The sequence below is a fragment of the Rutidosis leptorrhynchoides genome, chromosome 2 (genome assembly GCF_046630445.1).
Source record: "Rutidosis leptorrhynchoides isolate AG116_Rl617_1_P2 chromosome 2, CSIRO_AGI_Rlap_v1, whole genome shotgun sequence".
Classification (NCBI taxonomy): Eukaryota; Viridiplantae; Streptophyta; class Magnoliopsida; order Asterales; family Asteraceae; genus Rutidosis; species Rutidosis leptorrhynchoides.
Genome location: NC_092334.1, coordinates 129587799 through 129602978, shown reverse-complemented (window position 1 = coordinate 129602978; position 15180 = coordinate 129587799). Strand labels below are relative to the sequence as shown.

Below are 15180 nucleotides of genomic sequence, written 5' to 3'. Positions count from 1 at the left end.
TTGTTAAAGTTCATGTTTTAATTGTGTTACTAGTATCACTAGCTTCGTTTTGATGCGTAGGTTGATTAAGAAAACTTCAAAAACCCGATTATTGATTTTTGTGAATTTTGGTTAGGGTTTGTTAGACTTTGAAATGAACTTTTGATGCGTTGAATACTTGTTAATGTTGTTAGTAAGTGTTTAGATGCAATGTATGCTTAATTACCTTCGAAACGGCATATCGTATGTGTAAATTGGATTCCCGAATCATAAAATGCATTTGATGAACTTGAAACTTTGAAAATGGATTCTTAATGATCACTTGACGGAAAATCGGTTATTGAAATTGATGTTTTTGTTTGATGAAACGTGTTTAGTTGTTTTCCTTGTCAAATTACCTTTCCAACGATATATAGTATGCATTTTGGATGTTTTCGGTTCATAAAATATGTTAATTTGAGTTTTGGTTCGTGACTTGGACCATTTTTCTGCAAACTGCATGTTTCCCAGGTATTGCGCGCCGCGCATATACCCGCGCGCCGCGCAGAATTAGAAATCCCAGATGTTTGCCTTCGTGGTTAAGTTCTGACCAGGATTTACACTTGGGTGCGCGCCGCGCAACCCATTGCGCGCCGCGCATATGCCCAGCTCATTTTTGTTTTTATTTTTCCTTTCACAAAATGTTTCCCGCTTAACCGTAACTCCGATTAACATGAAACTTGGCCATTCTGCTCATAAATGATTTCTCATCATGGGAAAATTGTCGGATACCCAACCCGACCCCGTTGACTTTGACTTTGACCAAGTTTGACTTTTAGTCAAACTTAACCAAACGATTATACAATCGTTCTAACATACTTAACTACTTGTATCGTGCATGAAACTTGACAAATTGATTCACATGCTATATTAATCGAGTCGTAACGAGCCATAGGACTAATTGAACATCTTTGACCGTTTTGTGTTTACCGTTATTGATATAACCTATATGTTTAGGTCAAGACTAGCTTTGTCTTTGCACGCGTTTACTCGTTGAAGTACTTTATTAACTCTTGCGCTCAAGGTGAGATCATAGTCCCACCTTTTCAACAACTTTTATACTTTTAAATCGTGGGCTGAGAAAACATATACTTTGTTACATCTTGTACTACTTACTTTTATGTTTTGAACACAAGTGTGAAAACAAACATTCCACGTGCGAGTTAGAACAAAAATGCCTCAATTCGATTATCATTAGTTACACTTACAGGGTGTAAGCGAGAACTTATATTGTGTGGCCATACGGGTTTAACAAACCCTCATTCGGACGGTTCGCTACCGTTATGCGGATGAAATATATTTTTGTGTTTTAGTGCGGGTTCTAGCACTGTGTGATGGGGTAACGTTGGTTAAGTTTTGATAATTGAGTGCTCGCGTATAACAACACTTTTGGAATGCAAATGATTTGGATAATCTACGTTATGGAAATACAAAATCTTGTGGTTCAAAAACAACGTTTAATACTTACTAAACCTATGATTTCACCAACGTTTTCGTTGACAGATTTCTATGTTTTTCTCAGGTCTTGCACGATATGTGATACATGTTTCCGCTCATTATTTGATACTTGCATTGGATGTCGAGTATACATGCTTTTCATGGAGCGTCTTATGACTTTACTTTAAACCGTGTCGCCTAGATTTTCCTTTGTACTTATAACCTTGTAACTTAACTTTTGGTTAAACAATTCTTGTAAACTTTGGGAACAATCTTTATTTTGAAATGAAGGCGACATATTTTGGTCAAACTTTGTCTTAAAGACTTATGACCATGCAATGGGACCTACGTAGACGACGCCGTCACTTGACGATTTGTCGGGGTCGCTACAAGTGGTATCAGAGCCTTGGTTGTAGGGATTTAGAGTTCATTTGTGTCCACCCCGAGTCATAGGGTACATAGGTGAATCTAGACTACAACCGGCATATAGACTGAAGTAGGAATTACTTGACTATTTGTGCATTTATACTCGAACTCTTCTATCATATCTAACTCGTATTCGATCTTGATCTTACGTTGATAAATTTTGTTGACGCGCCACCTTGACTTTATGAGGTAATGTTAAATGCACATGAGAATCAGGGTAATATAATTTCCGGGATTATATTACGGTGATTCATATGGACATTCCGACATTATGACATAAAGAATTTAAGGCGAGTCAAGGAAAAATTTTCTCTACATCATCATTCCCTATCATGATTAGTATTATTGAGAATACTAATCAACGATATTCTTGTGTCTTGAAGGAACAATGCCTCCCCGTCGCGGGCCACGTAATGAAACTTCCGAACAAGCTTTTCAACGCATGATAGCCACCGCCATAGGTGCGGCTATGGCTAGTATCTCCTCCGACATCAATAACAACCACAACCACAACAACCATGGAGCCGGTAATTCAAACGAGGGTTGCTCCTACAAAACTTTCATGGGGTGCAAACCTCACACCTTCGATGGGACCGGAGGACCGGTTGTGCTCACCCGATGGTTTGAGCAAACAGAAGCCGTTTTTAGCATAAGCGGTTGTCGGGACCAAGACAAAGTCAAATATTCCACCCACACTTTTGCCGGTATCGCCCTCACATGGTGGAATACGTATGTGCTGTCGGTGGGTATCGATGAAGCCCACACACTCTCATGGGCCGACTTAAAGAAAAAGATGATCACCGAATACTTCCCGCGCGAAGAGACCCGTAAGCTCGAACACGAACTAAGAACTTTAAAAGCGGTCGGGAATGACCTAAAGGCATATAATCAACGATTTTCTGAGCTATCCTTGATGTGCCCAAACCTCGTGACCCCCGAACCTCTAAGGGTTGAACTTTACATGGATGGTCTTCCCAAGAGCATCAAACAAGGAGTAATGTCATCCAAACCCAGTAATCACCAAGAGGCCCTGAATATGGCCCGTCAATTGATCGAAACGGTAGACGAGATTGAAGTGCCGGCACCTAAAGCCGAGGATGAGTCGGGTGACAACAAAAGAAAATGGGAAGCCCCCCAATCGAGTAACTACAACAACAACTTTTCCAAGGAACCTCTCACCCCCGTCGGCAAGAAAAGTTATGCCGGGACACGACCTTTTTGCAACAAATGCCACAAGCATCATTTTGGTGAATGTGGCAAGCTAATTTGCCATCGGTGCCAAGGTAGTGGTCATATTGCCAAGTATTGTGGAAGTACCGCCCCCGTCACTCAAAAGGGGCCCGACGCACCAAAGCCGAGTATTTGCTACAAATGTGGCCAATCGGGTCATTTTAGGAATGAATGCCCAAGGAATAAAGCAAAAACCAACGCGCGCCGTTGAACTTACAACATCGACACCTAGGATGCCCGAGACGATGATGGACTAGTCACGGGTACGTTTCTTCACAACAAACCGTATATTTCATACTTATTCGATTCAATTACCGCTAGACGTTTTACAACCAAGACTTTGACTTGTACTCATTACATTCCACTTTTTTTTCCTTAGATACTACTTAGGCAATTTAAGCGACCAACGGAAAGATATTGTGTGTCTATAAATTCTATCGGAGGATATACGTTAAGAATATTGACTTGACACCTATAGAACTAGGGAGCTCAGAACCTATTCGTTAAGGAGAAATTGTTTCCCTACAACTAGGTATAGATTATTGTGAACTAAATAATTTTCGGTTGAAAACCGATACCCTCTTCCTCGTATCCATGACCACCTGATTACTTGCATGAATCTCGTGTGCATTCCAAAACGACCTCCGTTCCGGTTATCATCAATTGGGGGTTAAGGGAGACGATGTCTCCTAAGCCATTTTCCGAGCTCGCAACGTTAGTTGTAAATCCCTCTTAGTACCGTTTGATTTATTTAGGACTCCGTCCGTATTCATGAACCTCCTAAACCACGTATGCAACTTATCTAGACAAATCTGTTATCATATTTATAGATGACATCTTAACTTATTCAAGTAAAGAAGGCAAACGAACAACATCATCATCTTACGCTCGAACTTTGAGAAAAGAGCAACTCTATACCAAATTCTCCGAGTGAGAATTTCTGTTAAACGAAGTCAAATTTTCTAGACCATGATGTTAATGGTCAAGGCATTACAATCAATCTCGAAATCAAGCCACACGTAATCATGAAACTCTCTCAACTCAGACTTGTATTCGTAAAATCTTAGATCTCGCCTGTTATCACCGAAGATTCATTTCTGACTTTTCTCGTGTTACCCGACTTTTAAACTCGTTAACTCACTAAGGGAAAACTTTAAACCTCTCCGTGTTCGAACCTTGAGCGTGATTCTTCACACCAACCTTCCTAGCTAAATTCGTATAGCACTAGATGGAACTCAAACATGGAAATATTTCTACTTGAACGCCGAAAGGCATACTCTCTCGACTCAAAAATCAACGTAACTAAAATTCGTTGTTTTGCGCGAAGAATTCGAATACTAAATTGTGGATCCGATCAAATTTCTCGTCATCACGTACCACACTACATACCTATGTTATTTCACCGTTACCGTCTGATATTACTGGAATTTAAGATAACACACAATCCAACGATACCTCACTCTTCTTTGACTTAACGTCCTTGTGTTTCTGATAATCGGCCAACTATTATTCAACCCCGAACTATACAATTACGTGTACTATCTTGTTTCTCTTCCAGACTTCAATTTTTGACAACTAGAGGCGCGTTATGGCAACCTCGAGATGCAAGCTCATCCTATTCTAAGTCCTCATTTCACTCCTATCTTTATCGCTCGCATTTCCGTTTAAAGAAACTCCTTGTAACATTCCTCCATGGATAGAGAAATTCCTCATATTACATTAGTATTCGCCACGAGGGTGAATAGTCCTAACGAACATTTTTCGAACCCTAACTGACTTGTTCAAACATATCTTAAGAGATTCTACACCAACACGGTGTATCTTCGTCATTTATCCTGTATCGAAATACTCGTTTCACTTCTAGTGTTACAAGAAACCTTGGGAACCTGCTTAGACACATGTACCGCGTATCTCCCACAACCAACGAACCGAGCAAACGTACGATTCAATCTTGGAAAGACATGTTACAGACTGGTATTGTCACCTTCTGTAGTTCCTCTTATAACGACAGCTATCACTCGTATATTAACGCAGCACTTTCCGAAACCCTATATGACCGCTAATGTCATACCCCTGTTCATTTAACCAAAGCATCAACCACCGAAATCTGAACTCCATCAAGAAACAACAATTGAGATCGTTCAAGTCCGAGAAGGGCTCGAGACAACCCATTGTCGCCAGAAGAGTTATGCCGAACTTAGATGAAAACCCCACCAAACCCAGTGTGTGACCGCGTAGTATTGAGAAACCGCACTTTGGAAAGGTGTAATTCATTTCGGGAAATCGAGGAAGGTTATATCCGCAATATTGAACCTTTTGAAACCTTGGGGCGTATTGGAGCCGCTTCCTACCATTTAGAACTGCCGACTCAATTAAGTTTCCGTTTACCTTACATTTCGTGTAACAAACTTAGAAACGTGTCCTGCGGAACAGGAACTTGCAATCCTTCTAGATGCACCAGCTATTGATGACAAACTTCTCTTCATAGGAAAACCAGTTGAAACCGGGGATCGTAAAAATCCAAATTCATGAGAACACTCAAGGACGTACCTTCACTTATTCATAGCATTGACATCTCCGGTCTCGAGTGAGAGGTATCGATTATTATTTCCAACTAAATTTCGGGACGAAATTTCTTTTGAGGTGTGGATAATGTAACATCCCGCATTTTTCCGTTAAATTATTTTAACGCCCGTCTTTTTTTTTTAATAATACCTTTCGTTATTTAAATTCGTAGTTTCCGTTGACTAACGTTCATAATAATTCCGTCATTTAATTATAACACCTCTCGTTAACTTGCGTTTTAAAAATATTCGATCGGTTAAATCCCGCACCCGCTTCTAAACTCGAGGGACTAAAATTGACACGGGGCAAACTAGTTGACTAGGTCAACTAGTCCACCCCAATCACCACCATTCAATCACCTCCATCTCTCTCTCTTTCTCTCTAGCAAGAACACACACACAAACACCCAATTCAATCATTCATCATCTAAATTCGATCTAGGAGGCTTACAACAAAACAAATTACATATTTGGAATCCTCTCTTCATCCTCTACAATTTGATACCAACTTCATCTCGTTTGGGTAACATTTCTAAAACTCTAGATTTCTCTAAATTCGTGTTTTTGATTTGAAATGGTGTTAGTTAGTGTCTATGGCTCGTGTCTAGCATGAATATATGATTTACTTGCTCGATTTGTTGTTTTGAGTAACTAGTTTGAACATTTGAAATGGGTTTGCTTAATCTTGCATTTTGGAAGATTAAATGTTGTTTGATTGTTAAAGTTCATGTTTTAATTGTGTTACTAGTATCACTAGCTTCGTTTTGATGCGTAGGTTGATTAAGAAAACTTCAAAAACCCGATTATTGATTTTTGTGAATTTTGGTTAGGGTTTGTTAGACTTTGAAATGAACTTTTGATGCGTTGAATACTTGTTAATGTTGTTAGTAAGTGTTTAGATGCAATGTATGCTTAATTACCTTCGAAACGGCATATCGTATGTGTAAATTGGATTCCCGAATCATAAAATGCATTTGATGAACTTGAAACTTTGAAAATGGATTCTTAATGATCACTTGACGGAAAATCGGTTATTGAAATTGATGTTTTTGTTTGATGAAACGTGTTTAGTTGTTTTCCTTGTCAAATTACCTTTCCAACGATATATAGTATGCATTTTGGATGTTTTCGGTTCATAAAATATGTTAATTTGAGTTTTGGTTCGTGACTTGGACCATTTTTCTGCAAACTGCATGTTTCCCAGGTATTGCGCGCCGCGCATATACCCGCGCGCCGCGCAGAATTAGAAATCCCAGATGTTTGCCTTCGTGGTTAAGTTCTGACCAGGATTTACACTTGGGTGCGCGCCGCGCAACCCATTGCGCGCCGTGCATATGCCCAGCTCATTTTTGTTTTTATTTTTCCTTTCACAAAATGTTTCCCGCTTAACCGTAACTCCGATTAACATGAAACTTGGCCATTCTGCTCATAAATGATTTCTCATCATGGGAAAATTGTCGGATACCCAACCCGACCCCGTTGACTTTGACTTTGACCAAGTTTGACTTTTAGTCAAACTTAACCAAACGATTATACAATCGTTCTAACATACTTAACTACTTGTATCGTGCATGAAACTTGACAAATTGATTCACATGCTATATTAATCGAGTCGTAACGAGCCATAGGACTAATTGAACATCTTTGACCGTTTTGTGTTTACCGTTATTGATATAACCTATATGTTTAGGTCAAGACTAGCTTTGTCTTTGCACGCGTTTACTCGTTGAAGTACTTTATTAACTCTTGCGCTCAAGGTGAGATCATAGTCCCACCTTTTCAACAACTTTTATACTTTTAAATCGTGGGCTGAGAAAACATATACTTTGTTACATCTTGTACTACTTACTTTTATGTTTTGAACACAAGTGTGAAAACAAACATTCCACGTGCGAGTTAGAACAAAAATGCCTCAATTCGATTATCATTAGTTACACTTACAGGGTGTAAGCGAGAACTTATATTGTGTGGCCATACGGGTTTAACAAACCCTCATTCGGACGGTTCGCTACCGTTATGCGGATGAAATATATTTTTGTGTTTTAGTGCGGGTTCTAGCACTGTGTGATGGGGTAACGTTGGTTAAGTTTTGATAATTGAGTGCTCGCGTATAACAACACTTTTGGAATGCAAATGATTTGGATAATCTACGTTATGGAAATACAAAATCTTGTGGTTCAAAAACAACGTTTAATACTTACTAAACCTATGATTTCACCAACGTTTTCGTTGACAGATTTCTATGTTTTTCTCAGGTCTTGCACGATATGTGATACATGTTTCCGCTCATTATTTGATACTTGCATTGGATGTCGAGTATACATGCTTTTCATGGAGCGTCTTATGACTTTACTTTAAACCGTGTCGCCTAGATTTTCCTTTGTACTTATAACCTTGTAACTTAACTTTTGGTTGAACAATTCTTGTAAACTTTGGGAACAATCTTTATTTTGAAATGAAGGCGACATATTTTGGTCAAACTTTGTCTTAAAGACTTATGACCATGCAATGGGACCTACGTAGACGACGCCATCACTTGACGATTTGTCGGGGTCGCTACAATAAACCCCAATCTCATTTATTTTACATGAATTGTATTCATATCCCATTAAAGGAAAATTAGGACCTGTACTTGAGATTCACTATCTTCAAATTGAAGTTAAATAAGATAGACGAATGAATTTTTGTGAGAATCAGCGAGTTTTAACCTTACCCATTTTGAGAAAGAAGTGTTTTTGTGTTTGATGTTTAACATTATGAAGTATTTATATTAATATAATCTATAGAAGTTGGACATGTCTAATTAAATGTGAGTGATATGTAATGATTACATAACTATACATACATAATAAGTTCATTAAAGGTGAATGATTAAGTGTCATTATTCATCTTCTAAAGGTGGTAATAAAAGTCATGTTCAAGTAATTAGATCAATTAATTGATGGTAACTGAAGTAAAAAAAAAAAATATATATATTGATGCTTGCATTGAATTCCTTTAGCGTTAAACTTCTTGATTTATCCAGGCTGTTACTATTATTAAACCACTTTTAATTTGGGTAAACATTTTTCATTGTCTTCAATTTTTTAAGCATTACTCTATAATTAATCTAACATAATTTCCACAATTACTAACAAACATCATAAGAAACATACCTTAATTTCTTAAACTGATTCAGAATTTGCAACAAAATCAATTTGAAAGTCGACCACAACACCGCGAAACGGTAGCACAAAAGATGACCGCTAACCAGTTAACTCGTAATTCCCAAATAAACCATAAATTTTGTCTGTCAATGTTATTTTGCCCGAAACTTTTTTGTAGGTAGAAGTATATCGTATCAGTAAGGAACCTTAATTTCTTTCGTGACCATGGAGTATGAAGTAGTTTTTTCCCGGTGGATAAATGGGTTAATATTAAGTGGGGGTAAATGGATAAATTAGTTGGGTTAATATATGTGTATAATTATGACACTCATGGAGTCACGTTTTAAATATTGATGATGACTCATGGAGTCGTATTTCTTATTATTATTATTATTATTATTATTATTATTATTATTATTATTATTATTATTATTATTATTATTATTATTATTATAGCTATATAAGTGGATAAATGGGTTAATATTAAGTGGGGGTAAATGGGTAAATTAGTTGAGTTAATGTGCATAATTATGATTCAAGGAGTCACATTTTATATATATATATATATATATATATATATATATATATATATATAGTGAAAGGATCCTTAGAGAACTAGAGTATGTAGAGAACTCATAGAACTCATAGATTGAACTTCAATCTATGTGGAGATTGAGCTTCAATCTATGAAAAAAAAAAATGCAATCTGGGAAAAAAAAAACTGCAAAAAAAAAAACAGCGAATCTGCACAGAAAAAAAAAGTGAATCTGCAAAAAAAAAAAAAAAACTGCAAAAAACGTCAATCTGCACAAAAAAAAAAGTCAAATCTGCACAGAAAAAAGTCGATCTGCAAAAAAAAAAATAAAAACTGCAAAAAAAAAGCGCAGATAGATTGACTCAATCTGCATAAAAAAAACTGAAAAAAAGTCGATCTGTAAAAAAAAAAAAAAAACTGAAAAAAATCGTCAATCTGCACGCAGATTGACTGAATCTGCAAACAAAAAAAAAATCTGAACAGAAAAAAAAAATCTGCAAAAAAAAAAAAAAATGTGAATCTGCACGCAGATTTAGTGAATCTGTACGAGTTCCATGAGTTCTCTACTACCATGAGTTCTCCATGGATCCTCACCCTATATATATATATATATATATATATATATATATATATATATATATATATATATATATATATATATATATATATAGAGAGAGAGAGAGAGAGAGAGAGATAAAAATAAATTAGGGAGAGAGATAAAAATACGATGCATGGTGAAAAAATCTTAGAAAGAAAAATAAAAAAAGTGTCGCAAAAATATTAGGAATATAACTTGACTTTATTTTTTTAAGAGTTTCCGTATATTAAAAAGGAAGGGTAAATGCAATTGAGTTAATGATGAATTTTTTTTACAGGCGGTAAATAATATAAAGGAAGAGTAATTCTGATGGAGTTAACGATATTTATTAAGGCCTATTTAATTTTTCAGGAGTCAATTTTTTCTACAGGCGGTAAATAATATAAAGGAAGGGTAATTCTGATAGAGTTAACGATATTTATTAAGGCCTATTTAATTTTTCAGGACTCAATTCTTATATATATATATATATATATATATATATATATATATATATATATATATATATATATATATATATATATATATATATATATATGTATATATATAGATTGTCTAAAATTGTTCATTTTGCTTCAAAATTATATAATTCTAGTTTAAATTCATGTTAAAATGTTAACCTTTTTTTACTTTGACTAACTTTGATTACCAAATTCGATTTTGATCCATCAATTGACGTTGACCGTTTAATTAAACGAATTTTTAAAAATCGGAACGGATTGCTCCTAAAAATGATTAATCGAAGATTAATCGGCGAGTAATCGGGTTTTTTACAACACTGGACATGGTTATAATGATAAAAGTTGTAGGAATATTATTAATTATTTTAGATTGTCCAGACCCCACCTCCCCATGTAAGATTGAGTTTTATTATTGTCGTTGTTTGATTTATAAAAGATAAATAGATGATGGATATATGGATTCATCATCTTGATCAAGTGATAGCTCAACTCAGAATGAAAATCTTCAAATATCCATAATAACTTACAAATATAACAACAATATTTAATCTATGTGAGGTATATCCTAAAAATGTCCATGATAGCTTTTAAGGGATAAAATAAATACGAAGTTTGCTAAATTCACACAAACACAAAAATATTAAAAAAAAAAAAAAAAAAAAATCATGTGAACAAGTAAATGCAACAATCAAAATTAGTTATTTATTTCTCTTGCTTACTTCTCTTTTATCATATAGTAATTGATAGATGATATTTATGTGTAAACTTTGTATGGATGCAGTGTATAATATTTCTCAATAACCACGTCAACCATTACATATTCAACTGAAAAAATTGTCAATTTTTGGTTAATCTAGCATTTCTCATTGCAAAAATCCACAAAAGTGTTCAATACATCCCATCTTACACAGACCATCATCATTCTTCTGTACAACCATCATCCGTAACCAAACTAATCGCTAAAAGAATACAAACTCCCTTTTCAGTTTTCATGTTGATTTAACCATTCAATATGAGAGCTAGACCTTCAAGTAGGTACCCCAAGAAAATGAGCAAAGCTTTTATATTTTGGCTCCCATCCTGTCTCCTCCCTTGTCCTTGAGTTGTTCAATTTCTTACCCAAAACACCATCCGTGCCTGCACAACCATATCATCTCATGAAATGTAATTATGTGATTCATAAAGCATATACTTTGTTAAGGTATAATAAGCCATTGAAGAATTATGAATGATCACTGTATGTTTTTTTGCAAAACTTAAAGATCTGGTTATGTTAATTTACCTGTAAAGCCCACAAATGTCTGATCAAATTTCCCACTCTTAGCAACCAAGTCCATAACTTCTTGTCTGAAAAATAAACAACTTTATTCAGTTTAGGATGAACTACATACATACACGAATACGAAAATGTGATAAGAACAAACCTGGATACAGGATGATTGTCACAGCCCAAAAATAACCGACTGTGTAGCTTCTTCTTCAGAATTGCAACTGAAAGAGAGGCAGCATCCTGTAGGGATGCAACAACTCCATATCATATTACGTGAACATAATCACACACAAATAATCATAAATAATTTATTTAAGAATGGGTCATATCATTCGGATAAAAAATTATATCATTTGCTAAAAAAAGAATGTGGGTCAATCGGTGGTATGGTTAAAATATTCATTCAATTTTATTTTTATGAGTAAAACCTCCCAAGGCATCATATTAGAAGAAAAAACATGTTATTATTGCTACCATAATAATAACATTGTAATTTAATATGATACTGTATATTAAATATTAATAAAATATACGGAGTATTTTTTTTTTTGTTATAAATGCAACCCAACCTGACATATTTTGATGCAAAACCATTACTTTTTTAAGTTTTGAGCTTTGACAATTTATCAAAACCTAATGACCCGCCCAATTACCACCTCTACATACTATTTTGATTGATGTAATTGCCAAAGTAAGCGCACCTCATAATGGATGAGATTGACGAGATGATCTGGATTAGCTTCAACAGTTCCCACACGCAAATAATAGAGATGCATTCCTCTATCGGCTTTGTGCGTACATAGTTAAGATTCAATAATACAAGATTTGCAGATTGCATCTTGAAAATACAAAAAATTTAGCAAAATTTAGGAAGTGCAAAAGGATATGTAAAGTCCCGCTAACCTAACGACACATCCACCGGCATCCATAACATTCTTCTCCGCTTTTAAAAGAATATCGGTCCTGGGACTTTTCCCAATTGGAACCACTGGACTATCCTGTATGCCCCATATTTGAACATCGCCATTTATACAGGATAGAACAAAATAAAACAAGAAAGATTATATAAATTTATGAATATTTAATATGAAGAAACTAACAACAGTTGAAGTTGAAACTTGTAAGTGACAAAGGAAGTAAAAAGTAATGTGATAGCAGCAGAATGATATATGTGAGATGCAACACCTCATAACAGTCTCCATTGTCGTATCGATCATATGGTGCTGAGCTTGATGTAAACAAAAAAGAACCTTCACCATTCCAAAGTGATGCAGCTTCCCTGATTATTATATTGTTTAATATTAAACACAAATTGAGGGCATATATAAATGTTAAGTGTTAGAGTAGGTCTTCAATACTTGGATGAAACAAATTAAGTCAATTATTTTGGAGCTTGGCTACAATTACATGTAAAATATTGCAAAAACCATGGAAAAGTATTGGAACCAAGAAAAGATCAAAACTTTAAAAGGCAATATGGATAGAACTCATATCAAAAGCTTTTGTGATTTACCCACAATTGAGACAACAGAAAGTAAGTATAATTTCCAATTTATTATGGTGAAAGTTGTTGTACATTACCCAACATCGCTAGCATAGTCTGAACTTCGAGAAGGTGGGGCACAAAAGATCACATAAGGATACTTATGGTCCCGTTTAACTCCCTTCAAAGTTGGATTGATACCCATGTTGATTAGCTCATCATGATGGTCAGTAGTAACTGTCTCCCCGGTAATTTTGCATCCAGGATGTTCCTGCATGTCACATGAGTTAGTGTTAATTCGCCAAAAAATACAAGTCCCTTAGCTAATCCAATAACAAAAAGTGAATCAAAGTACATTATGATCTATGAATGAATGTAGTAAAAACATTAATATGTGTTGATCTCACCTCCCGCCATTTTGCTGCAACTAAACGGCCGAGAACACCTGGTCCAACAATCAGCAAATCACTGGCTCCAATGTGGGTAGTAGATGAACGGTCTAATTCTTCACTTGCAGCATCTTCAGCATTATCAAGTTCATAAAGAGAAGTTGGTGAGGATCAAAAATATTGGGAAGTATAAAAGATAGTTAATGAAAAAAATTCCTCTGAATTACATACATAATGTTTAACATATGTATGGTCCATGACACAAATGAGTAATATACATGAAAAAATAAGCGATTCTATGTGCGGTTCAGTTTGGTTCTCATTCAATTCAGTTTCAGACTGGTCTGATTAAGATAAGAATTTTTTTCCTTTTAATCTGATAAAACCACTTAGTTTAGACATGTAACTGTACTAAATTTCCCTTTATTAACATACTAATAAAACTTAATAGCCTGAGTTGATAACAGACTATAGCCCATATCTACAAATAAAAGAATACTTAGATATGCTAACTGACCAAATTATAGTTTAGTTGAGTACTATAAATGAGAATTTTGGTAAAGTTGGATACTATTTTATGCAATTAACCTCAAACTTAAATGGTAAAAAGATAGGAAGCAAGTTACATATGAACAGGGGCGTTTTTATGTAAGGGGTCAGTAGATTTGCAATTTTCAGTGTAAAAATTCCGGATTTTTCGACTTTGCCTCCGTGGGTTTTTTTCCGCCCCAAAACCTACATATTTTGCCCCAGAACCTTCAATGTTGTCCAAAAACATTCAAATTTTGGCCAAAAACCTCCATATTTTGCCCAAAAAAATTGCTAGGTTTTAAAAAATTTCGCCCCGGTGAAAAAAAATCCTAGCTTCCGGGACTGCATATGAATTGTGAAAATGAGAATAATAGTGTAGTATGTTAACATTTATAGCTATCAAATTAAGAATTGCTTGTTTGCCTTAGTAAGTAATACAAGTAACATATAATTATGAGTTACAAAAGTGATCATCATCGGATTACAATTGCAAGGAAATAATAACTTGATAATGTTTTGTACATACAGCTGGAGTAGAGAATTAAAAATTGCATTTTAGTAGTGAAATCGTATTGCAAAAAATGAATCAAAAATAAGATTAAAATTACACAATTGGTTACCGGTGGATGATGATGACGCGTGGATTTGGAAAGTATAGGATGATGACATCGATGAGGAAGATGAAGATAAAGAACAATTGGATGTGGGATTACGATTAGGGTTTATAGGGAATAAGATTGAAGGTTTAAAGGTGGTTGATGGGCGTGAATAAGAATGAGTAGTGAGTCCGGTGAATAAGAAGGTTGCCGGAGATAAGCAAACAGTTGTTAAGCCCATGCGTTTGGTGTGTTTGTGAGTTGGATTGATGAAGGATATATGATATGATATGATGATTTTGTGATTTTGTCTAATTCGTTCTGCATTTTTTTCTTTAACGTGCCAACTAAATTAACGACTCTTTATTTTTCAATATTTTTTTTTTCCAAGATCTGCCAACTATGTATGTAAAGAAGATGTACCATGAAGGTTTATATGTGGAATATTGAATACGGTTTGTTTTTATATCTGCAAAATAACTTAATCATGTGTGCA

General features: G+C 35.1%; 1 protein-coding gene across 1 annotated transcript; it reads right to left on the bottom strand.

Moving 5' to 3' along the window:
• Positions 1–11180: 11180 nt before the first annotated feature.
• Positions 11181–14977, bottom strand: LOC139891390 (uncharacterized). Its single transcript, XM_071874351.1, has 9 exons — positions 14709–14977; positions 13576–13688; positions 13267–13439; positions 12871–12964; positions 12573–12683; positions 12387–12476; positions 11840–11925; positions 11698–11762; positions 11181–11552 (listed from the first exon to the last, which is right to left on the bottom strand). The coding sequence occupies exons 1-9, from the start codon at positions 14923–14925 to the stop codon at positions 11443–11445; spliced, it is 1059 nt and encodes a 352-aa protein (XP_071730452.1). The 5' UTR covers positions 14926–14977; the 3' UTR covers positions 11181–11442.
• Between the last annotated feature and the right edge of the window lie 203 nt (positions 14978–15180).